At 38.4% G+C, this 25,241-nt stretch overlaps 1 protein-coding gene across 1 annotated transcript in view; it reads right to left on the reverse strand.

The window, feature by feature from the left end:
* Positions 1-4,455: 4,455 nt before the first annotated feature.
* The window catches only part of TPRG1 (tumor protein p63 regulated 1), a 115,940-nt gene continuing 95,154 nt past the window's right edge, over positions 4,456-25,241 (reverse strand). Inside the window, exons 5-6 of the mRNA XM_045387175.3 lie at positions 18,735-18,888; positions 4,456-9,103 (exon numbers count right to left, since the gene is read on the reverse strand). Coding sequence (XP_045243110.2) covers positions 8,909-9,103; positions 18,735-18,888 — 349 coding nt within the window. The 3' untranslated portion in view covers positions 4,456-8,908. The remainder of the gene's footprint in view (positions 9,104-18,734; positions 18,889-25,241) is intronic.

The following is a 25,241-nucleotide window of genomic DNA, read 5'->3' on the forward strand; positions in this document are numbered from 1 at the left end:
TCTGTGTCATTCTGGAGTCACTTCTGGAATCCCAGCCCTAGAGCTTATGTCTCCAGCTTTTCTAATGATATTGTAAGTACTTTATTCCATACTTTAAAAGATTTTCTGTTTAAAATAGTGAAATTGTTTATGTTACGTGAAACTGAACCCAGTTTGAAATAGGCAAAATGGAAGAAGCAGCATCACGTCTCTGCCACTAGCAAGCTGTGGTGGCTTTCTTGGGTACGTCTGACAATAACTGGGTCATATTATTATTTCAGAACTCTGTTTCTTCGCTTATAAAATGGAAGGCAGTCCCGAGGCAGAACATGGAAATGGTAGCTAATTTATTTGGCCCACTAGGAGAAATTTCTCTCACTACTGTCTTTGGGGATCACCATGGAGTACAATACTGTAGTTGTTCATTTTCAGGTGATATAGCAGAAGTATCTCTAAATCAAGTTCATTTTGTTTTCCTCAGTCCATTGGTCACAAGGAGCTTCCCAGAAAGCCATAGGTGTGAATTAGGCGGGAGAAGAATCAGCTTAACAATAACTCACAACACTCACATGTATGTTTATTGCAGCACTATTTACAATAGCAAAGACATGGAACCAACCCAAATGCCCATCAATGATAGACCGTGTGAAGGAAATGTGGTACATATACACCATGGAATACTATGCAGCCATAAAAAGGAATGAGATCATGTCCTTTGCAAGAACATGGATGAAGCTCAAAACCATCATCCTCATCTAACTAACACAGGAACAGAAAACCAAATACCACATGTTCTCACTCATAGTGGGAGTTGAACATTGAGAACACATGGACACAGAGAGGGGAACAACACACATCATGGCCTGTTGCGGGGTGAGGGGTGAGGGGAGGGAACTTACAGGAGGGGTCAATAGGTGCAGCACACCATCATGGCACACGCATACCTATTTAACAAACCTGCACATTCTGCACATGTATTCCATTTGTTTTTCAGAAGAAATAAAGAGAAAAAAAAGAAATAGAAAAAAAGTGAGAAGAAAATTTAGTAGGAACAGGCATTATGGTCTTCTGGGACACTTGCTCATGCAACTTATTTGTGCCTTCAGGACCTACTTAAGCCTTATCTTGTATATATCATCTCTAATATAATATAATGCCATTGTGCATGCCCAGCTTTATGGTTTGATGGGTCAGACAACACCTAGAACATTCTTAGGCTGCATGGCAACTTGACAGCGTATGGCCAAATGGCCAAGTATTAAGTTTCTTGCTTTCTTTCTTTTTTTTTTTTTTTTGATACAAAGTCTTGCTCTGTCATCCAGGTTGGAGTACAGTGGTGCGATCTAGGTTCACCACAACCTCTGCCTCCCAGATTCAAGCAATTATCTTGTCTCAACCTTCCTAGTAGCTGGGATTACAGATGCCCACCACCATGCCCAGACAATTTTTGTATTTTTAGTAGAGATGGGGTTTGGCCATGTTGTCCAGACTGGTCTCAAACTCCTGACCTCAGGTGATCCACCTGCCTCAGCCTCCCAAAGAGTCTTAAGTTTCTAATGAAGCTCAGTCACAAGCCAACAGCTGTTTCTCAAAAAAAAAAAAAAAAAAAAAAAAAAAAAAAAAAAAAAAAAATTCTGGGAGGATGGCATATCTGTGCTTAAAATTCCGAGGTCTACCAGCAGTGATTCACCTACAGGGACTGAACAAAGGATCCATCCATCGTCTATATCTGCCACAGATACTTTGAGCCCCTTTAGATCTGCTGGGGTATACAGCCCAAGTGGTAAGGCAGATTCCATGGTAGCCTGGACCTGTTTCAGATTCTTCTCTTATTCGGTGCCCCACTCACAACTGGCAACTTTTTGGATTACTTGGTCAATGTATTCAAGTAGCAGACCCAAATGAGGCATATGTTACCTTCACATCTAAAGAACCCCATTAAGTATTGAGGGGTTAACTAAGAAATTTAGTCACATGGGGCAGAAATTTACCATTTACCTTAGGATGCATATATTGACATGCCCCAGACCACTGATCCTTCACAAAGGTTACTGATGTGACTTTTTGGTGACAAAGAAAAGAATTTTGAGGTGATACGTTTTCATGCATATGTTTTATATACGTGTTAGAACAGTTACTACTTCCTGCTTTCCTGGTTTAATCAACATGATATCATCAATGAAATGGACCAGCATGATGTCTGGTAGAACAGAGATGTGATCAAGATCCCTGTTGACTAGAATATGACATAAGGTGAGAAGGTTGATATAATAACCCTGAGTATATTGCTGGCTCTACTAGCTGAAAGCAAACTGCTTTTCATAATCTTAATAATAGATTAGAAAAGAAAAGAAAAAGAAAAAGAAATTCCAGATCAATAACTGCATACCAGGTGCCAAGGAATGTATTGTTTGGCTCAAGCAACAAAACTACATCTAGATCAATAGCTGTAGTTGGAGTCAGCATCTGATTAAATGTATGATAATTCATTCTCATTCTGCATTGTTTCTAAACCTATAAACAGATATGACTCCTAAAAAGTAAGTGAACAAGTGTGATTCATGAGACAGTAAAATAAATTCTAAAATAATTGTAAGGTTTTGCCAACTTATATCTATAGAGGGAGAACATGTATGGGCACTGATTCCAAGGTTATCAGATCAGAAGCATAATGTTGGAACATGAAGAATTTATTGATTAGAGTAGACCAGGCCAAGATTCTTGATCCAATGTATTTGAGACACTAACAGTGGCTGGCTCTAATAGTTTGCTTTGTTAACTAAACCATCGACCTAAAGAAAGTATACATTAAGGAACTTGAAATGCCAGAGGAAGGCATCTAAAGGTTTGGGGAGCTTGGGATGTGAATGCGGTTTTATTATGTACAATCTTTTCACTTAGCCTCTATGTCCCCTAAGAAGTTCCAAAGATGCTTTCAACCCCAAAGCCAGAAATACATTTCTGAGGGAAATTCTACCATTCTTGAATAGTTGCATGGTGGCCATTCTCTGTGGGCAAGCATGACAGTGGAAACTGCTGCCATTTAATTGGGATCCCTGAATTCAGTCAGGATGATGGTATCCTGGAGTGGCAGCTGCTGATTCAAGTCAGACTTCAAATCACTTCTGTTTCCACAGGTTAAATAAGACTTAAGTAGGCTGTCCATCTATTTTTGTTCTAGGGACACCATGATCAACTAACTAATTCCAGAGAACTCTGTGGATCAAAACATCTGTTTACTGCTTTGACCTGCTGTCCATCACAATAATCATGCCCACCTTGTCCTCTAGACTGAAGAGAGAAAAAAACTCATTTAAAAACAATGGTGGTTGCCAGATGCTAGACAGGAGTAAGTTTAACAGTGACTTAGGCAAAATTTATAGGATAAAGTGTCAAGCAAATAATTTAGAAAATAAATTAAAAAGTTAGAAAAGAAAACAGTAATTACTCAGAACTAACACAATTTCAGTAAAAGTAATCTATGCTAAAGTGGTCTCATTTGTGCCTTCAATGAATTTACCCAATCAGGAAAATAGTTATATATTCCATTATAGTATGAAGTTATTCATACATTTCATGTGAACAAACAGCATGATAGAAGAAACCTGGATTTTATTAATAACAGTATAGTGGCAAATAAAGAACAACTCTATTCTAATTTGCACTGATTAATCTATACATGAACTGCCAAGACAAGTGTTGAATATAATATTTTAAAAGAAGTGTTAACCAAACAGAATAGTCTACAAGCAAGAGACAAGCTCGATAAGGACTCTGGATAATGCATCATATTTAAAAATGATTGTGGTCACTGGAGTTTTGTCTCTAAATACAAAATAATGCAAAAATAAAACGACCACCTTTTAGGAGAGCACCTGCCTTTATTTGAAGTGTGAATATGTGAACTAGAAAATTAATTTATTTGGGATTCCTTCAAAGGAAGATCTAGCACCAAATCCATAAATTTCTAAGGAGAGAGGTTTGGGTGCAATGTCCAGAAAAACTTTCTACTTGCTGTTGCTCAGTGGAGGAATTAACTGCTTTAGAAAGCAAGGAGTTCTGGGCTCTTGGAATGTTCACACAGAAGCTGATTTTCCATCTGCTGTGCATGTTTTGGTTGAGGGCATTCCTGCTACCTCAACCAAAGGAGGCTAAACTACATGACCTTTAAGATCCTTTCTAATCTCGGATTCCATGAAGAGTGAGCAGAGAATATTAAAGAAAGGAAAAGGAATTTCTGAGATGCATGGGGTAAGCACTGTGGGCAGGACACGACAGACAAGTTGGTGGTTCAGAAAAGTTGATCTCAATGCATCCATAATATATCATGATCTGTCATATCTACCGTAAAAACATAGGAGTTAATTAAACTGGGCTTGCAAATTCCATTTGGTGTCACTGAAAAGGGGACTGAGATGTTTACTAAGAACTTCTTAAAATTGAGTGTAAAATAGCACACGAGATACGAGATCTAGGTTGAGAAGCAGTCTCATAACTTTATTCCTCATATTTCACATTGGCTGCAGGCCTGCAATGAAATACGGCTCTCTTTTTTTGGTTTTGGGCTTTGAGGCTAAAGAGAGCGTTTAGCAGGGGATATCATAATTCCTTTTTGTGGATACAGAATTATCCTAAGCAGTTGCCAAAATCAGGTAGAATAAGGCAAGTATTGGTCAACTCTCAGTAACTCCAAGGCCTCAAACAGAGTTTTTCCTTAGCTTCTGGGAAACTGGTATCTACAAGGAAATCAAGAGGCCTAGTCCCCTAACTGCTTTCGGAGCACGTTGTGGGAGGTGCAGACCAAAGGTGAGTTTACACATCAGTGACTAAAGTTTCCTGCCACTAAGCATAAGAAGTCACTCATGAGCAGCGTCCCTAAACCACAGCTACAGGATGTGGGCACAAGCCCTTGTATAATTGTTGGCCAAGAGCCAATGAGCATTCATCCCTGTGCAAATACCTTGGCTTTTTTATGTTGTTATTAACCTTTGAAAACCACAGGCATTAGTCTCTCTCTTTCTTCCCCTTGGCACAAGTCATCTTCTTTTCTCCAACTTGGTCTCTTGTGTATAAAGAATTTCTGAGGAGCTTTTAAGCCTAAATTTAATACTTTTGCCCTCCCCCTCTCCTGCCCCACAAAATGCCAGCAGAGGTGAAGCTGCCTTACAAAATATCTGCTGGCTCTGCCAGCTTCCGCAGCTTTGTTTGGGCTTTTTTTTTTTATCAGATAGGAAACCAGAGAGCTCTGTGAGTGTCCTTAGCCTTTAAGAAAATGATGGCAATTTCTGGAAATTCCTCCCAAACGGCTGTGCCCTATTGTTTTCTCCCTTCAAAATTATCTCCACAACTATGACACATCAATTCAGATGTCAAGTCTTTCCCAGGGAATACAGATATTATATTGGAAAGAACAGTGGGCTAGGGATAGAAATTGGAAGATATAGTCTAATCTAATCTCAGTATTTCCAAAAAATCACCATCTTCTTTTTCAGAAATGTCTTTTTAGTTTCTAGGCCTTTGCTTCACCTTCTGTGAAATAAAAGCACTGAATTTACATGGTTTTTCTGCCTTCTTATCACCAGAACTCTATAAATTGGCTTCCTCAGGATGTTTCAACAAAGACTCAATAAAAAATGGACCTCAAGGCAAATGATTCAAAAGTAGCCAACTTATAAGTGAGCTTCTCTTTTCTGCCTTAGATGACCGTAAGATGACCAAAGGTCAGGCCTCCAAAGAGGCCAAATTGACCACCAAGGAGTGAGTCCTGGTGATTGTTTAAAACTCCTCCTGTTTTGTTAAAATATCTATCTCCTTTGAACTTTCTCACCCTCAGAACTGCCTACGATATATCAGAAGACAGTGAGACATTTGTCAATGGAGTTGTTCAAGCAGTTTCTGAAATAAAGCTTATCAGAGATTTTTCTAGTGGAAATTCCTGAATGAGATAAAGATCAAATAATGAAGACCTCCAACCATGACATTTTGGTTATGAAATGCTTTGTACTATACTTAACATATCTTGTGTCTACTCCTATCATCAATCAAACTCATGATGGCATTTGCTAAACTGTAGTGGTAAGTTCAAATGATAATCTGATAAAAACTCCAAGTGTACATATAGGTCCCCTGGGTTGTGGCTCCCTGTTGAGCTTAAAGACAAAGAGCCCACGTAAGGACACCAAGTGCAAAATGAGAAAACTATGATCAGTAGGTCCATGGTAATGAAGAAACAATTTTTGGAGGAAATTTAGTTCCCTTAGATGTTTTCCCACCTTCTCCTGCAAAAGTCACATCACTGTCTAGGCAAATACTCAAAACTTTCTGTTTAATAAAAGAATTTAACCTCATTTCATTGAATCCTCATGAAATAAGCAAAAGTAATATAATTGTCTCCATTTTGCAGAAGAAGACATTAAACCTTAGGAAAGTTAAGGATATTTTTCAGGGTCTCCCATGATTGATCCAACTCTTTCCTAAGGAAAAAATGGGTCTAATTAACTAAGTACTAGCAACAATTATTTGGAAAATGATAGGGTCACTGGCCTTAAAAGATTATGTCAATCATTTCTCCAAATGGTATCACACAGCACTTCCTCTTACAATATCTACTTTATCTAGTCTTTCCTTGAACATACCAAGTGATAGTGGGCTCACTGTTTAAAGCAACCCATTCCATCATTGAAAATGTATAACTGTAAGAAGTCCTTTCTTATATTGAACTGCTATCCAAATTCCTAAATCTTCTCACCCTCTGGTCATAATACTGCTTTCTAGATCCCCTTTTTCCATTAATGGGATATCCTATATATGACAGTTTTTACAAAATATGAAGGGAATTCATAAAGACCCTCATGTCATCTCTCAGTTCACTCCTTATGCAAAACAGCTTTGATTCCATTAAATGCTTATCCCATTGTTACAGACTGCCTCTCAGAACTAAGAAACATCTCCCTCCTGTCATCCTTTCTGAACTGTTTCCATTGATGATGGTGCACTGTGTCCTTTAGAAGGTCATTTGGGAACAGTCTGGCTTAGGTTACAAAGGGGACAAATGTGCAGAGAGAAGTCGATTGTCAGGCTGATCCTTAAATGGTAACTCAAAAGAATGTGTTGGACATTTCAGAGGCTTCTGCCAATAAATGGCACTATCTTGAGGCAAATGGGGATTTTCGGGCAGCAGTATTATAATAATTTGCCAATTATGCCTGCTTCAGAACCAGTGCCAAAACAATCCAACGACTTTTCATTCCACTACTGTTGACAGGACAGCTATGGATTTCAACATTTCCTTTTACAGTCTGAATAGAAGTTCCCTGCCTTGGGGACTATAACAATATTTGCCATCATGGGGGGAAGAAAAAGTGGGTGCTGTAAAGGCGGAAGAGAGGGAAATAAAAAAATATTAATGGAAGTAAACAAAGACAAAATAAAATGAGAGTTATTCAAGGTTTGGGGTTGAATGTCTGCATTAAATTGATGTTTATAAATATATCAGAGGACAAATCTTCTTTGAAAAGCAAGCTTTTCAACTTCACATAAAAGTCAAAAAAAAAAGTTGGCTGGAATTTTCTACTTAAATATAAACCAAGATGTGTCAATTTTGAGTCTTGAGAAAGGCAAAAAGCTTATTGTAGTAATGTCTATGTAGTCAACATTCAAAGCTTTTTTTCCTAAATAAATTTAGATAAAATAAGATTCTGAAATAAAAAAGAAAAGAAACTTGAGAGATGCAAACATATGAGATAATTTCCTGGGTTGTTGAAAATTAGATCTAAGTCGGGAAGGGACAAAGAGGAAATAAGAGGGAAAAGAGCAATGAGAATAGAGTGTTAGGACAGTGTTTTTGGAAACATGGTCTTCAAAACCGATCCATGGACATTCCATATGGAGCACCTCTGAGGCCTACAAAGAAAGATGCCTGTGGCATTCTCATCTTCATTCCAACCATAGTGATCCTACTTTTATCTGCTTTGTATATACTGCTTCTACAAAAGATTTCATTAGAAGAAAAAGATCTGCTATTAAGAAAATATATTTGAACAAAAGATGGCAAAAGTAAATGAGCTAGAAACCAAATGTAGGATAGATTGAAACAGTTAGCCTTGGAGTAGGGATTCCATTTAATAGGCTGTGGTAATAATTTGTTGAGCAGAATTAAAAACCTGATCTAATAATACAGCTATAAGCATGGAAAGGAAGAATAGATGAACAATTTTGATAAAAGAATGAGCTTCCCGTTTGACATTTGGGCATTGGAATACAATGCAGCCATATAGAGATGGGATCGTATATAGGATGTCATTGGCAAGGAATCTAGAGAAATCAAAATTGATGGACTTCAGGAATGGATAACTGGGACCATATAAATACCACAGAGAAATCCAGGATTTTGATGATGCTCAATGTAAGAGGCCACTGGGACGCTGATATTTAGATGATTAGCAGACAGAAATGCAAAACTGAATCTTGGAATAAATACTGGGAATGGGAATATACATTTGGAAGTCATCCTTATAAAGTGGTAGCTAAAATACTAGAGACAGTGAGACCCCCAATGAGAGAATAAATCAGGATAAGAGGGCTGAAGACCAAGACTTCAAAAAAAAAAAAAAAAAAAGCCTACATTTAGAGAGCTTAAGCAACAGGACCTAAAGAGTCTTCTTGCCTAAGTTGATGACCAGGCACTCATTTGATAACAGTACTTGACAGGCTCAGCAGAATTTATTTTCTAGTTTTAAGAAAATTTGGTTATTCTGTATGAGGTCTAAATCAATCCAATCAAGCTTTTAAATTTTCGGAAATACTAAATATTCAAAATCATAAAGTATTACTTAAAAATAATTGGTTCAGTCTAAAAATAGGGTGGGCCAAAATGAAATTTTCAAGTGGCATATCTTTGGATGATATACTGATGGTACCAAAAAGACTCTCAAAAACCTATACTCCCACGGGCGAGGGAATAGCCAAGTTTGTTGCGGTTTCCAATGAATGACATCAGCCCTGTGTAGGTCTCAATCAAAATGGGTTCGGTTAACACCATCAGTTTCTTTCTGCTTCCAGATCCAGTTGAATTCTTGTGGGCATTCTGGATAGCTGGAACAAGCTTAGACATGAACCCAGACAACTGAAGAAGAAAAAAAGAAGGCACAAAGTTAGTTACTGTAGATTAAGTTGAGAGATACTCACCTCCTCAGCCAGTCTTCACAGAAGTTGACTTCTGTCCTGGGGCTGCAGTTATTCTTACTTCTTAAACAGAAATGGTTAAATGTATCTCTATTAAGTTAATACAGTTAATAACTGTGCTTAACTCTATTAAGACTAACTTTCCTCAGGCCCAATTTTGCTTCTTAATGTCAGAAATAATATGTGATTTTTCAGTTTGTTTATTATCCATGTAAGTCTACCAAGTACCATGTTAGTTTTAGCTGATTTAAGATTTTGTTAGTATACAAATAATTTGCGTCTGTATTAGTACTGTAAACTAACTCTCTTTGTCACTGATATATGAAAAGGCATCTGAAATTACTTAAGAAATATCGATGAAGCGCCTACAACACGTTCCAGAGACATTTTAAGTTGAACAGACAGGCGAAAAAACCCGCTGTCACGGAGCTCACATTCTCGTGATTGCAGACAAAAAATGTTAATAAAAATTTGGAGGGTGATAAATTCTAGAAGGAAAATAAAATGTGGCAAAGGGATAAAAAGTGAGGAAAGTTAGAGTTACTTCACTTACTGTATTCAGGGCAAGTCTTTCTGGGAAGGTAAAACTTCAACTGAGACCCACATAATGAAAAAGAGCTAGCTATGGGAAGAAGAAATTCCAAGCAGAAAACGCAGCACCTGCAAAAGCTGTAAGGGAGGCATGAATTTAGCTTCTTCAAGGGACACAGAAAAGACCTGTTAGACAGAAGTCCAGGGATCAAAGGAAAGAGGTTGAAGCACTAGGCATGAAGAGTCTTCAGGGCCACATTAAGAGCTTTGGGTTGCTGTGATTTTAAGAAGGAGTTCAATGTTGTATAATGTTATTTTGAAAATAATAATAATCCTAGCTACTGTGTGGAGTCGAACATAGAATGCTGTTAGGGCTAAGAATGGAAGCAGGAAGGCAAGATGAGTTTGGAATTCACTTTGGGAGTCCAGACAAGATATGATGGTGGCTTGGACAGCGTAGCAGTGGAGACCATCAGAACTGGTTAAATTAGGGATTTTGGGGGCAGTGGGGTCGAGCCAAAGAATTTGTTGGTGTGACTGAATTTAGGGATGAAGAGAAGAGAAGGATAAAAAATGACACCCAGATTTTTGGCCTGATCAACTGGGTAGATGGTGATGTTATTACTGAGTTGAGAAAGCCTAGGAGAGGTACAGATTGGAAATAGTAAGATACAGGGATGGAGGATTTTGTTGCAGACATGTGGTTTGAGTTATCTTACCAGGAATCCTCTTAGAGACTTTCAGTAGGAAACTGGATGTAGAATCTGGGACCATGAAAAAAAATCAGATAAAAAGTCCATGTATGTAAATTTTTCATAATAATCATCGCAGACCCAAAAGTCAAGAATGATACTCATAAAGGGAAGCTAATAGCCTAAACGCGATAGGTTATGGGACAAAGAGTAGGAATTAAATTCAGGAAATTCTTACTGGATAAGATACTAGGCATTGTGGGCAAAGTAGAGGGGATCTGGTAGGTAAACTGAGGATCTAAATGTTACAGGGATCTGTAACAGGTTGTTCTCTGGGGGGTAGGGGCGGGGGTCACAAGGTGCTCAGTAGAGGAGCTTTTGAGCCAGGATGAGCCAGGAAAAGGAATTTCACAAGGTAATGTCATCAGTTAAGGCAGGAACAGACCATTTTCACTTCTTTTGTGGTGGAATGTCATCAGTTAAGTCAGGAACTGGCCATCTGGATGTGTATGTGCAGGTCACAGGGGATACAATGGCTTAGCTTTGGCTCAAGGCCTGACACAGGTCTCCTGACTTAACTCCTGAAGTTCTCTCTTTATAACGTTGCTGTTATGAGCAGGATTATAAAATTCTAATTTTTAGAAAATTTAGTTTTAAAATTCTGATATTTAGGGAAGAATTCTTGTTCCTCACTTGCAAAATGGAGACAATATTACATTCATTAATTTTTAAACCATGTTCTTTAGAACACTAGATCTCCTCATAGATTGGGTGACTACATATAATTTATCATCCAGATCTAAATTCTTTTGAAAAGAAAGGAAGTGCTATTGTGAATAATGTTGGGACAACAGGTACCTGAGGGTTTGAGGAGAGGATGTCAACAAAAAGTCAAAAGTCAAGCAGGTAACTTGTTTCAGTCTCTTCAATCACATCGGAGCTGCTCTATTTTTATCATCAGTTTTATATATTTGAGTTCCAAGTAAGATTTTATTTCCAAAAGGTTTCTTTTTAAATGAAAATCACTTGCCTAGGAAACTTTTGCTCTGTCAATCAATGATTTAATTCAAAAAGATCTATAGTGCCCACTCTCCAACAAATCTCTCAAAACCAGGCTTAAATCCTGTATCTTCCACAATGCCTTCCCACAGACTCAAGGGAAAAGTCAACCTTTTTTTCTCTTATGTTTTTCCTTTACCTATACCTCCATTCAAATCTCTCATCTGGTTTTCTATGCAGTAGAGTCACAAATGTGGCTGTCTGTACAGCTAAAACAACGTTTCTTCACCTTGGGACTATTGCTATTTTAGGCCAGACAATTTTTTGCTATGGGAGAGAATGTCTCCTGCATGTTAGGATGTTAATCAGCCTCCCTATCCTTCACCCACCAGATACCAGACAGGCTTCCACCCCAGATGTGACAACCAGTAATATCTCACTGGGACACTGGGACATTGTTAAATGTCCCCCATGGGCAAAATCACCCTGTCTTGAGAACCACTGAGCTAAAGGAAGTATAGGATCAGGCCGAGCTGGTCTTAAGTTGGAATGATGGTACTCACACAGCTGTGTGACTTCAGGCAAGTTATTAACTTTGCTGAATTTTATAGTTCCTTTGCCATAAAATAAGAATATTAATAGCATCAAATTTATCAGGTAGTTGAAAAGATTAAGTGAAATAAAGGGTTTGTATACACGCTGTGAGTAGAGGTGTGCACACACATGCACTTGTGTGCTCATATATTATATAAAGGATTAGGAAAGCAGAATGAGATGAGCCTGAAATTTGGAGTTATATTGCAAAGGCCATAAAGGAAGCTTGTTGCCAGGAATCAATAAGTAATAACTGCTTAATCATCACTGACATCATCCTCATCATCCTTATCAAACCACGATCTCTTAAAAATCAAAGTATAATTCATCTCAACAATTCTATTGTAACACTCTGGATTATCAGGATCCCTTTTCATAGATCAGTAAATCTTGTCCAGTTGGATTAGCGAATGCTTCCTCAGGTTTCATCATAAACTTCATTTCTTGAGAATCCTCTGTGGAACTCAAAATCAAAGAGCTAGAAAGTAAAAGTTGGCACTATTTCATACTCAGTGGATTTGGCATTTCACTGGAGTCAGATGGACTTCATTTCCAGTCATTTCTAGGATCCCCTTCAAAGCCAGGGGAGGGGATGGTTACAGAGAGACAAGCAGGGTGACAAGCAGTGCATTGAAGGAGAGGCAGACAAAAGGCCAAGTCCCCGAGCTGGCTCTTGAGCATTTCAAGCACCTGAACTAAATCTATGTGACAGGAACGCTGTGTCATCTGATATGAATACCACCAGCCACATACTTTTCCCTAAAAGCTTTTATGCACCCACCTCTGGCTGTCTCTTTTATTTCAGTCCCAAATACAGAGGGTCAGATTTTAACAACTCCAGTTACACAGGGGTTGTGTGTTGGTTAGGATAAAGTATAGCAGTTACAGCAGTGTGCGTGGTGGGGGCAGGGGGAACGCGGTATTATTCTTGACTTTCCACCAATTATTTACCAGCTGAGTGCCTGGTCCACAGGTTTGCTTTAGGTGCTGCCTGCCAACAGTTCATTGCCTAGAGTCTCAGTTTTCCTTATTACAACCACCACTTGCTTCCTGTTTACACTGGGTAAAGAGACCAGGTTTCATGCCTGTAGGCCCACATTCCTCAGTTGAGCTGGTTTTCCGAGCCTGCAGGCTACAGGTTTCAGCCTCCCTGTGTGTGGAAGGAAGTCTCCTGTCATAGAGGGCACACCCGTCCAATACCCAGTACTTGAAATCACTTGAGAAGTCACACTGCTGGACAGACTGTATATATCATCCTTGCACATTTTTTCTGGAATTATACTTACAGAGACCCTGTGACTATAAATTCAAGTGTGTAGAGAGAAATAAGAAGAGGCAGTAGCTTCTTTTTTCTCACACGGGAGAGGTTTCTACCCATCGTAATTTCCATCCTCATCCTATCCCATCCCCCAACCCTCCTCTCTGAACACATGCAATATGTGCACACACACAAGTGCACTTTAAACTTAGCTAAACTGAATTAGTCTTTATCGGAGAACATTATGTATACCTTTGTAATTTGCAGCTTTTAAACATGCTTCCTCTACTTAAAATGTCTTTTCCCACCTTCTTTGATGTTTAAATCACCCATACCTTGAGTTTCATATCAAATGTCATCAGACTTGTAACTTTTGGACTTATCTGTTCCCACTTTTGGGCTCCTGTAACACCCTGTGAATCCCCCTATTTACAATCTTAGCACTTTAAATTATAATTTGTGAAAGTCTTTCCTGCCTCCTCCCACTATGCCGTAAGTATCTGTAGGGCAAAATCAGTTTTAGTCTTCTTTGTAATCCAGAACATTCCCCATCATGCAATAGTCACTGCCAGGTAGGTACTCAATGAAGATTTGTTGAATTGATGTAAAAGGCAAACAAAGGGCTAAGAATATAAAGTTAAATTTGATTGCTAAAACATTGGTTCATTTGCATGATCCACTTGAAAAGATGGATAGAAATACAAGAAAAGAGTACAAAGGGTTGGTCTGTAGATCATTATGGTTACAGAGCACTCATAATGCGTTCATTGCTATTCATCAGTTCTGGGTTCAGTACTAGTCCCTCCCAGGAGTACTCACTCCAGGAACCCAGCAAAGCGATGGTTAAAAAAGAAGAGATAAGGCTACAAGTTGCAAATACAAAGTAGATGAAATAATTGAGGATAATTGAGCCAGGTTGTGAGATATAATATTATACCATATCACATCAATTAATACAAAATACACACAGTCTCTCTCTTTCTCTCTCACTCACTTTCTCTCTCTCTCTCTCTCTCTCACACACACACACACATAGAGACACACACACACACACACACACTTCTTTCAGGCTTATACCCATTTCCCTGAATATTAGGAAATTGGGTATGACATAGAACTATTACTATATGACCTCAGTCACTTATTCCCTCTGAATAAGTGTCCTCATTTTCTTTAAAGAGACAAAATCTTGCTCTGTCATCCAGGTTGGAGTGCAATGGTATAATCATAGTTCACTGCAGACTTGCACTGCAGACTTGAACTCCTGGGCTTAAGCAATCCTCCTGCCTTAGCCTTCCAAGGAGCTGGGATTATAGGTAACTGGAATGGGAACACAGGTACTTGCCACGATGTCTCGTTAATTTATTTTATTAATTTTTTTTAAAGACATGGTCTTACTATGTTGCCTAGGCTGGTCTTGAACTTCTGACCTCAAGCAATCCTCCCACCTTAGCCTCCTGAGTCACTGGGATTACTGGCATAGGCCACCACCACACATGGCTCAACTGTTCTCATTTTTAAAACAAAGACGCCTATCCTTATCTTACAGGGGTTTTATTAGTTGAATTACATGAAAATATTATTCAAACTGTAATCAATAGATATAAAGTACAATTATGTAATAGTACACTAGATACTTTTTATGTCTCATAATATTAAAAGCAGTGCCAAAAAGCTACTATTTTATTTTATATTTTCACAATTGTTTTATATGAGTAACACAAAGTATGTACATGAACAGATTGGAAACATTTGGTGAAGCAGGGAGGTAAGCAAGACTGTCTGGGAAGAGGCCACTTGACCACCATATTTGCCAGATGTGGAAGTGGTATAGAGTTAGTGAGATGGGAATAGTATATTTTGACATAGCATTGTATAAACTTTACAGCAATTTAATCAATAAATGCTAACAGACTTAGACATAGAGTAAATTTGAATTTGAATGTGATTATGTCCATTAATGCTCTTTCTTTGGGTACCTTCCTGAACCACCAGTCCCATGACTACTCAGCTTCGGCCCAGTGTTGTGTAATCTCAAACCTATATCACCAGTGCAGCTTTCTCTACTAAGCTTCAGACCTAAATTTCTAACTGCTTGACAACCAACCTGACGCCAAGTTCTATAGAAAAGCAACATGTTTCAAACTCAACGTGTCATAAGCTGAGTCCCCAAACCTACTTTTTCCAGTTTTCTGCAATCAAATTAATGGAATCACCATCTACCCAATCCTGAAATCTTGTCATCTTTGACTTCTTCATTGTCTTCAATATCCTATCAGTTACTTCATGAATAACTCAAAATCTCCTCATCTTCTCTCCCTTCCTACTGCTCCTAACTTAGTGTAGGCTCTTATATCTGTTAGCTAAGCCATTATAACTATAGTGGGGACTATGTAACATTAAACTCCAATTAAACCAAATTACTCTTTATCTAAGAACCTTCTGTATACTTTTAATTACCTCCTTTCCTTTTTGCTTGATCCAAATTTCAGTTTCAGTTAATTAGAACTCTTGAAAATATTTGCATTTTTATCTGCCTCCTCTGTTAAGCACCGCCTTCCCCAAAGGCAGGAACCTTGTCTCATTTCTGTTTGTATCCTCAACAACAGTCATAATACCTGCACTTCGTTGGTGTTAGAAAAATCTCTTGAATAAAGAGATTCTAGATACAGTAGAAAAAATGACTCTGGGTAAGAATAAGTTTGAATATTTTCATGTATTTTAAAATAATAATTTGTTCCATTAGATTGTAAATAATTTGAAAGTTTTGATTGTATAACTCAGCTCTACGTTATTCCCTCCCCGTGAGACAATAGTTTTCTTAAACTGAATTAAATTGCTTCAGGTATTTGATTAGTTATGCATTTTCCCCATATTCTACTTTTTAACTAATTCATTCATCAGAGAGATGGAAAAACCAGTTTATTAAACCCTTTTAAAATCTCATGTTTTTGCCAAAATATTCACATAAAAATATTCTAGATCCCCCAAATTATCTTTCTTCTTATTTATTCTTTTACATTAATATGACTGGGTCTTAATCAAAGCCAATCTTGGAAAATGTCCTAAACACAAATAATTTTGTGACATAAAAACCAACAACAAAAGAGAAACTAAGACACAAAAACCTGGATCAAAGCACTCATCCTCTCACATTCCAGATGGAAATCATTTGTTTTCCTAGAGAGCTGGGACTTTGGGTGGCCTTTGAATAAGAAATGGCTTGGCAAATGAAAGTGCCAGACTATTGCTAAAGGAAAAAAAAAGATAAAAAAAACTTTGGAATAATAATTTAAGGAGAAAAACCTTAAAGGAAATACACTTAACAGATCCACAAAGTAGTTTGATTGGCTAAAAGTCAACCAACCAACTAACTGTCTATCACGTTCATGTGTGTGTGCACGTGCGTCCCACCTGCTATTCTTACTTCCATCCAGCAAGAGCTACATGAACATCAATTTCCTATTCAGCCTTTGCTACTGGGAAGGCTGGGGCAAAACCCAATGCTCTAGTCTACTAATTCCATTCATGGGTATTTGGAAAATAATACCCTCTTTGATATTTTACTTTTCATCTTTCTTTTTGCATTATTTGATTGTATTTATATATAGCAGAATAAGATAAAGCACAAACAGACATCAGAATGTGACAGTGTTATTTATCTGCAGTTTATAGAGCTTGTTCTTTAATTCCTCACGCTGAACTTCTTCCCGCAAAGGGCATTCAGGGAATGACCATCTAATGCACCAGGTATGAGGAATAAGAGAAGACTTGGCCCAGGAAATGATGGATGTACCAACTGAGGCAGTTAGTATTTATTTTGATTTACAATAAAGTACAATTACTATTAATTCAAAAATATATATTATTTTAATGGTCGGAACCAGATGACCTTTAAAGCAGGAAAATGTCTTTGGGAAAATAGGTTATCAAGCTCTTTAACTTGGATTAACAGATGTTTTTAAAAAGAAACATAATGTGTTCTGCATTGTTAATAATAATTTTTGAAACAGACTTTGAAGATTATGGAACAATGTATTAATGTGTTGTTATTAATAAGAACTTCTAGAAACAGAGAAGTCTGACATTGCGTTTGAAGTTCGGGGCAAGAGCAGGATGGAAATTCCCGCTCTATCTCCCTGAAGCCCTCGATGAGTCTATTCTCATATTCTTGCCTTCAAGTAGGTGTTAGGTTGTTCTTATTGATTGTTTGGTTTTTTGGCTTTCAGTGGTAAAGAGTCAGGCTAGGGGCTGATGTTGATGCTTGGGTTGAGAAACTGTGACATAGGAGTGTTCCACAGAGTGGCAACGTGATTCATATGCCAAGCTGGTTTAGTGTCAATAACAGCTTGAAGCCTGAGGGAAACTAGGACATTATAAATCCCTGAGGACATTTGCATAATTCTTGAGAGGAACATTGACTTTCCATGGGAGAATAATGTGATTCAAGGTCATTTCATCTATGTATTAGGGGGGAATGAAGACTCCATCTAGACTGTAATCAAATATATGTCGCCTCAAATTCTTTTTAAAATCCCCAGGACCTATCAATTTAAAATATTTTCACACACATACATATATATTTACACTTGCATGAATAGGTATGTTTAATGCAAGAAACATAATATATGCCATCAACCACAGAAAGTCTTTAGATGCAGATTGCCAAGTTTTGAATTCATAGCAAATAAAGAATTGTCATATTCTGAAATGAATGATATAATATAAAAGCAAACATAAAAAGGACAGAGAAGGTAGGAATTTCTAGGTCTATAAGTGCACTCATGTGTATATTTGGTTTTATTGAAAATACAAAGTTTGATCTTTCACTACATTTTCAGCTCCAACTGTTTTACTTCTTGACTACCTAGAATGCCTCAGTACTGCTTAAGATACCCGGGGGAGGTGAGAGAATAATAGAAAACTGTTCCCTTTAGAAATGAGTCTAAAATCTGCTTGATTAGATGAAATTTAAAGACAAAGAAATTCTGAATAACTTTACACTTCATGGAGTATTTATACACACATCATTCTATTTAACCTTATAATGGTCCAGTGAGGTTGGGAGGAAAGGCAGCGCTCATTATCCTCATTTTAGAGGTGAGACTACCAAGGCTCAGAAAGAGAAGTGACTTAATCAAGCATCACCACACATTGAACCACATCGAACTATGCTTTATACTATTCCACACTTCCCTGAATAAAATAATTAGAATGTGATTATATGTGGGAAAGTATATACACCCTGTAGGTAATGCATGCAATTAGTAAGGTGAAAGCAGCATGTTATATATAAATATAATGTATATTTACATATAAAAACAGACTGACTTTTTACTAAAAAAATCTATAAACCTATTACTGTTTTTGTCTATATAAATTGCTGGTTTTATTTTATTTTATTTTATTTTATGTTTTGTTTAGGAGTACATGTCTCTAGAAGCACATAACTCCAGCAACAAAGCTAATCTAAGAGTAATACCCAAGATGCCTCCTACCTTGCAAATTTCCAGGAATTTCTCACTGGTGTATTTCATAGGGTGCTCAGTGAAAGTAGCATAAGGAACTTCAGTAGACCATGGGTTCCAGCGGGACAGTAGGGACTGCTCCTCTGGACTCCCCCAGTAGATCCTAAGGCCTTCTCCTTGTCTCCTACAAGAAAGGGGTTTTCCATTAGATTAGTCATTTCCATTTCCAAAAAAAAAAAAAGATAAAAAATGGAATGTAATACATCAGTCCGCCTTCATATTGCTGCTAAGTGGCTTAACTCCCAGCTAGTTAAACTGTTCAAAGGATTTTAGGGGGTGAGAAGAAAAAGGTGAATTTGGTTTTAAACATAGGAAATTCCAGGTGTTTGGAGGAATTCTATGTGGGAAACACCTACTTGGAAATGTGAGTCTGATACTCAGAACAGTGGCCAGAGCTGGAAATATGGATATTGACGTCACGCCAAGATTCTGATGGTAAGAATTAAGAGAGAAAGAGACGAGGTATCAAAGAGGTGAACAGTAACGGAACAGTTCAGATGGGAGACAGTTTCTAGAAGAAAGGAGATGCCATGACAATAACAGTTTCCACAAAAGCAAGAACTGACTAAGAAAAGACATGGGGCTTCTCGCATGGTAGAACATACATGATTTTTGAGGGAGATGATGACCAACTCAAAATGTTCTGCGACTTCAGATTCTGAATCTCATTGTCCTCTATTCTCTGCACACATTCCATTCAGTGAAATTGCAGCAACAAACGTGTCAAAGCTTGTAGAAAGACTGTGCCTGCCCCTTCCTGTTAAGTTCACAGTCTTAATCCACAAGATGTGGGAGGAAGTCATTCGCATAACCCAGGCCTGGTCATTTAGTGAACCTAAGTGCAGAGCAAGAGAAAGTAAGCTTGAGACAACAGGGAGAGGACTCATGGCAGAGGATTTGCAGCCACACTGAATAACAAAACCGTGTTTCTGAGGCCTCTTTCGCATGTGTCCATCAGAATTTATGATTTGTGGTTTTAGATATCTCTGAATGCAAAGAGATGCCCGGAGGTTAAGCCAAACTCAGGTACCTTGCATTCGACAAGCTTGGAAACTAAGTTGCCTATGGAACATCACAGATGTCTCATTTTGTCTAAAAATTAAATCCTGGGATTTCTGGAATGAAAAACCAGAGCTTAATTGTGGTGCCTCCACAAAACTGCCACTTCCTGTATTAAGGAAGGATTCCTTCGGGAATGCTGTTATGGTTTCTGAGTGTTTATCCATGTGGAGATTGTATAAGCACAATTTCATACAAATGCATATAACACTCCACTCCCCAATTGGTTAATACCTTAACTTTTCTCACAAAAGGAAAGAAAGAAAAGTCCCTGAAATGTTCTGCTGGCTAGTTCTCAGATTTTTGATGATTATATTTGAAAACTGATACCCTCCTTTCTTTTTGTACTTAATCCTTTGCCCAAGAAGAAAAAAAAAAAAAAAAGAAACCAAACAAACAAACAAAAAAAGAATATAGGGGAAAAAAAAAACCAGAGGAAATAAAAATATTGAGAAGAATAGAAAAATAGAAGATAAATATACCTCTAAAATTTTCTTTCTCCCTCTCCTTCTCAGCTGGCATGCTGGCATTTATTATCCCCCAGCACTTATTTTTCTGGCCTGACAATAAACTCTAAACTCAATGAATATTCTATGTGTGCTGGTTAATAGAGCATTCTGGATTGAGTCCATTAAAACAACTTGCACAATGGAATTATTTACTGCTTCATATGTCAATTTATGTGCTGGGTGCAATTTTGCTTTTATCCAAAGGGGATGAAAATCTGCCAAGAGAGCTTGCTTAATAAGTACACATTATATTCTTCTACCTTAGGGAAACCTCAGATTAAGTTTGAGCATGAAATTCACGAGCGACCCTATTTCTAAATAACCAGTCAATCTGAGTATAACAAGGACCTTTCTCAGAGATGTTGTACACTTCCAAATATACAAGTTCAACCAACCTTCTTTCCTGAGCTCCAGAGGTGAAAACTAGGAAGATTAATCTAAAGCTAAGTTATCTCTCCAAGGGTGGGGTTTCTCAGGCCATCCAGCAGAGCCGTTCGTATCAGAGTGCTATGAAAGACTATCATCTTCTTTTTTGTCAAACACCATTAGAACAGTCGTGGAGACTGCAGGTGCCTTTATGACCAGAAATACTTTTTTTAAATAGTAACTTGTAGTCACATGAAAGAAATCCTGGCAGGTAACAGAGTGGAGTAAAAGTGAGGTGAGCTGGATGTCCAGGAGTCCTGTGATACAGTCTCGATTTTGACACTTAATGTTACGCGACGATGGGCAAGCTTATTTCTCTTTCTGAATTTCTTTCTGAATCTGAATCATTTCTCTTTCTGAATCTTCTGAATATGTCTTCCCATATTTAGAAAAAATATGACTTCCTCATCTCTTCTCTAGAGTGTCTCTATATTGAGACATTCCGTGACCTCAGTCACTGTGTGAAGAGTGGAGGCAGCTACGGTCATGACGCCAGTAACAATCATCTGGCTGGGTACACACAACATCCATAAGCGGTCTTGGGGTATGAATTCTCTAGTTTAGAAGCATCTAATTAGCCCCACTGAGCAGAACAAGTCCTCTACTGCAAAGGTCACACCAAGTACTATCCTATCATTCCAAGGGGCTTTCAGGACCTACCACAACATTCTACAAACATGGAAAAGCTATTTCTCGGTGGAATTGCAGATAAGGTGTCAGAGCTAGAAGGGCTCTTGGAAGCCATAGCCTAGTGCTTCCTTTCTGTAGATGGAAAAAACTAAGACTCAGAAAGTACCAGAACTTTCCCAAAGCATCACTACAGGACAGGGATGAGCTGGCAAGAGTCCTGGTTTCCTGAGACCTCATTCAGGGGTCTTTTCACTATTCTGGGCTAAGGTACGAAATATATTCAAAGCTAAAGCCCTGCTATTGCATAACATTGCCTTATTTCCAATAGACACAAAGTTAAAAGAATTGCTCTGAGGAGGCTGCCATCATTCATGGGTGGAAAAGCCTGCCTAGGGATCCGGTCAGTTATCAGAAGAAAACCTCTGTCTCAAAGCCAACTATGCATTCTTAAATATACTCAATATGAGCAATTTTGAGACTATAGGAAAATAAGGAAGCACTGGACGTGAAGGAGACAATTACAAACAAGTTAAGTTGTCAGGGTAAGAAGACTGGGTCTTTGGCCAGGTGCGGTGGCTCATGCCTATAATCCCAGCACTTTGGGAGGCTGAGGCGGGTGGATCACCTGAGGTCAGGAGTTCGAGACCAGCCTGGTCAACTTGGTGAAACCCCTGTCTCTACTAAAAATACAAAAATTAGCTGGGTGTGGTGGCAGGAGCCTGTAATCCTACCTACTTGGGAGGCCGAGGCAGGAGAATCACTTGAACCCAGGAGGCAGTGGTTGCAGTGAGCCGAGATCATGCCACTGCACTTCAGCCTGGGCAACAGAGCAGAACTCTGTCGCAAAAAAAAAAAAAAAAAAGAAAAGAAAAAAGAAGAAGACTGGGACTTTCTCACTGAGCTGCTATGATGGGTTAATTAAAGTCCTAAGTAAAGATTGCCAACACCAAATAATCAAGAAAATAAGTATTTGGAAGTTTTCTTTCTGTAATCATACTCGGTATAAATCATGACTTTCACTAGCTCTGTGTCTTTGGGCATTTCACACCACCTTTCTGATCTTTAGGTCACAATAATTTTGTGAAAAACAAGAGGATAATGAATGATAAAAAGTTTTGTTTCTATAAGGCACTGTCCCACTAGTGTATATCGAGTGTCTACTGTGTACCATACTACCCACTCTGTACTGTTAGAGATCTTATATTTGTTCTTTTATTTAACCCATATAGTAATTTTGAGCTATTTTTGAGGACATAGATGTAGTTACAGGAAATAAGTTAAAGAATATGACCAGATTTAATCAGATCATCAAGTCAAGAACCACTAGTGAAATGTAATTTAAAAAAGGGACAGGGAGAGGAAAAACACTGGAATCACTGGACATAAACAAAACCAGAGAAGCAAATCTCTAGCACAGAGGAAGTGTTGGGATGTTTTATGTTTGTCTTCACCTATTGAACCCTCTTCCTCTACCTGTGTCTGGGTCCAAGGATGCTTCTTTTGTGTTCAGCTTCTGCCTTCCATCAATGTTTTCATGTGTAAGATTTCTGCTTGAATTTAAATCCATCAGAAATACTTCCATTCAGATAGCTTAAACAAGCTCTTCAATTCTCTTTTCTTCAGTCTGAATAAGCCTAACTTCTTAATTATATTTTCTGATGGGTTAAAAATAATCTTTTAAATCACCTCAGAGCTGATTCTCTAAAACATTCCAAAGTTCTCTATTTTCATTTCCATCATTTCCTTAGCACAGTCTCTATGCAGGGTATACAGAAATGAATAAGACTCAGTGCCTGAACTCTGTAAGTCCATGATCTGACAATCCATGAGCCGATTTTACTATCAATTTGTTCCCAGACTTCAAAAAGCACAAATAGAAACTTGCAAGTCTCATTATAGAAATAGAGGATCACTTATTACAATTTTTCCCACTTTCTATCCTCAAGGAAACCAGCTGGATCTGGCCTCCATTCCCACAGTAGTGGAAGTAAGAAGGGCAATGTACTCTACTTCTAGTAAGTTCCAAAGCCTCCCAGAAAGAGGCAGAGGCAGGGGAAGGGTCCCATATGGACTTGGCGGAAGAAGGTTTGTAATAGTCACGGATTTTTAGGATTCTAAGCTATCTGAGTTGGAAGGCCTTTTGGAGAGGTCAGATTCTAATTCTTTTATTTTAGAGATATGTAACTGAGACTAGAGTTTTCAAAGATCGCAGTTCTTACTTTAGTCATGTTAATTACAAGTTTCACTCAGCGACTCAGATTCAGAATTCTACTCAAACACCGTTGTTGGCAGGATAGAAGAGCAGAGCAATTACTACTTTAAATCATCATAGCAGACCAATAGAAGTTTTACTTTCTACACAAAGAACAGCAAAGACATGCTGAAGGGGTGAGCTTTACACAGTAGAAACTGCTCGTACTAGCGGCAAAGCACACAGTGGTGAAAAACAAATAGGGCTTAACAACACAAAAAGTGGCTGCAGGTTGGAAGAAGGAAAAACATTCTTTGATAACCAACTTTGTAAGAGAATAAATTATTTTTGACAGGAAGGACTCCTCTCCTCTAAGCCGTTTTTAACTGAGCTAGAAAATATGCCAGTTAGTACTCAGTCTGAGTTAATATACTCATTCCGTGCATTCTTCTTTCTTCAGGGAGAAGCCACATGCCCTCTTGCATAGGGCAACATAGCTGGCTTCCTCTCCCTGGACTCCTCACTCTCCTTCTACCCTGGCCTCCAAAGAGTCTCTGTTAAGGGACTAACCTACCTGTCAGCAGAACTGAATGAGGACGCCTAGCTCCCTAGAAGGAGAGATGGCAGCTTTCGTTATTACCTCCATCAGCCGCCCCTCCTTTCTACTCATCTCAAATCTCAAAGCTCCACCACAGAATTAAAAACATAGCTGGAGGCACCAAACCGAGATTTATGAGGAAGCACAGACATTAACTCTTGCTCTAAACGCAGGGCGTGTGCTTGTAAGTATGGGTGAGCAAACAGAGGGAGGCTGTGAGTGGGAGGAGGCGGGCATGCGAGGGGGAGAGAGCAATTCAGAACAACATGATCTATTTTCTTAATGTCTCCTTTTCCCCCACCTTAGAGAATGTATTGTTGAAAGGCAACCTTCTAGGCCCATGAAATGTTAGTCTCTTGCTTATTTAATCTGGACAAAAGCAGGGACAGAGTTGGCACCCTGGAGGGTATTCAATGCTCCTTTGCTCATTGAATGACCTCAGAGGAAATATTTTCCATGACAAGAACCCAAAAGACGCTGGCACAGAGTCAGACAATAAGATTTGCAGAATGTGTTTACATTCTCTCCATGTCCCCAGGCTGTTCCAAACCCATGGGCAGGTGCTGCCTTTATCTGCTCTCTTTGCTCACCTGGCTCCCTCCCAGAAGTTTCCAGGGCCTTTAGCTCAATGAGATTAACCACTTACTGGCAAGGGTAACCACGAAATTCTATGGGTTATATTACTTGAGGCAGAGGTCAGTAATAAATAAAGCAGATCGGCAATGTTCATAAAGAAAGGATTCAGGGGCATTGTGGTGCCATTGTAAAAACCTTGAGTGAGAATTAGAAGGTCTGGGTTCAAAAGATGGATCTTCCACTATTCAACTGGGTAATTTGAACCTTTTACTTCTCTGGGCTCCAGGGATCCATCTGTAATATCAGGTAGTTAAAACTGGATCATTTATAAGGTCCTTTTCTACCCCCAATATATTAAGATCTATGCTGAAAGACCAGAATAATTTGTGTTATGCTGGTTAAACAAAAAAACCAAGAGATAACCCAAGGGATAACTTAATGAATATGAGAAATTCTCAGAAGACTACAAAGACTTGACCATTCTCCTA

This window comes from Macaca fascicularis, chromosome 2 (genome assembly GCF_037993035.2).
Source record: "Macaca fascicularis isolate 582-1 chromosome 2, T2T-MFA8v1.1".
Lineage (NCBI taxonomy): Eukaryota > Metazoa > Chordata > Mammalia > Primates > Cercopithecidae > Macaca > Macaca fascicularis.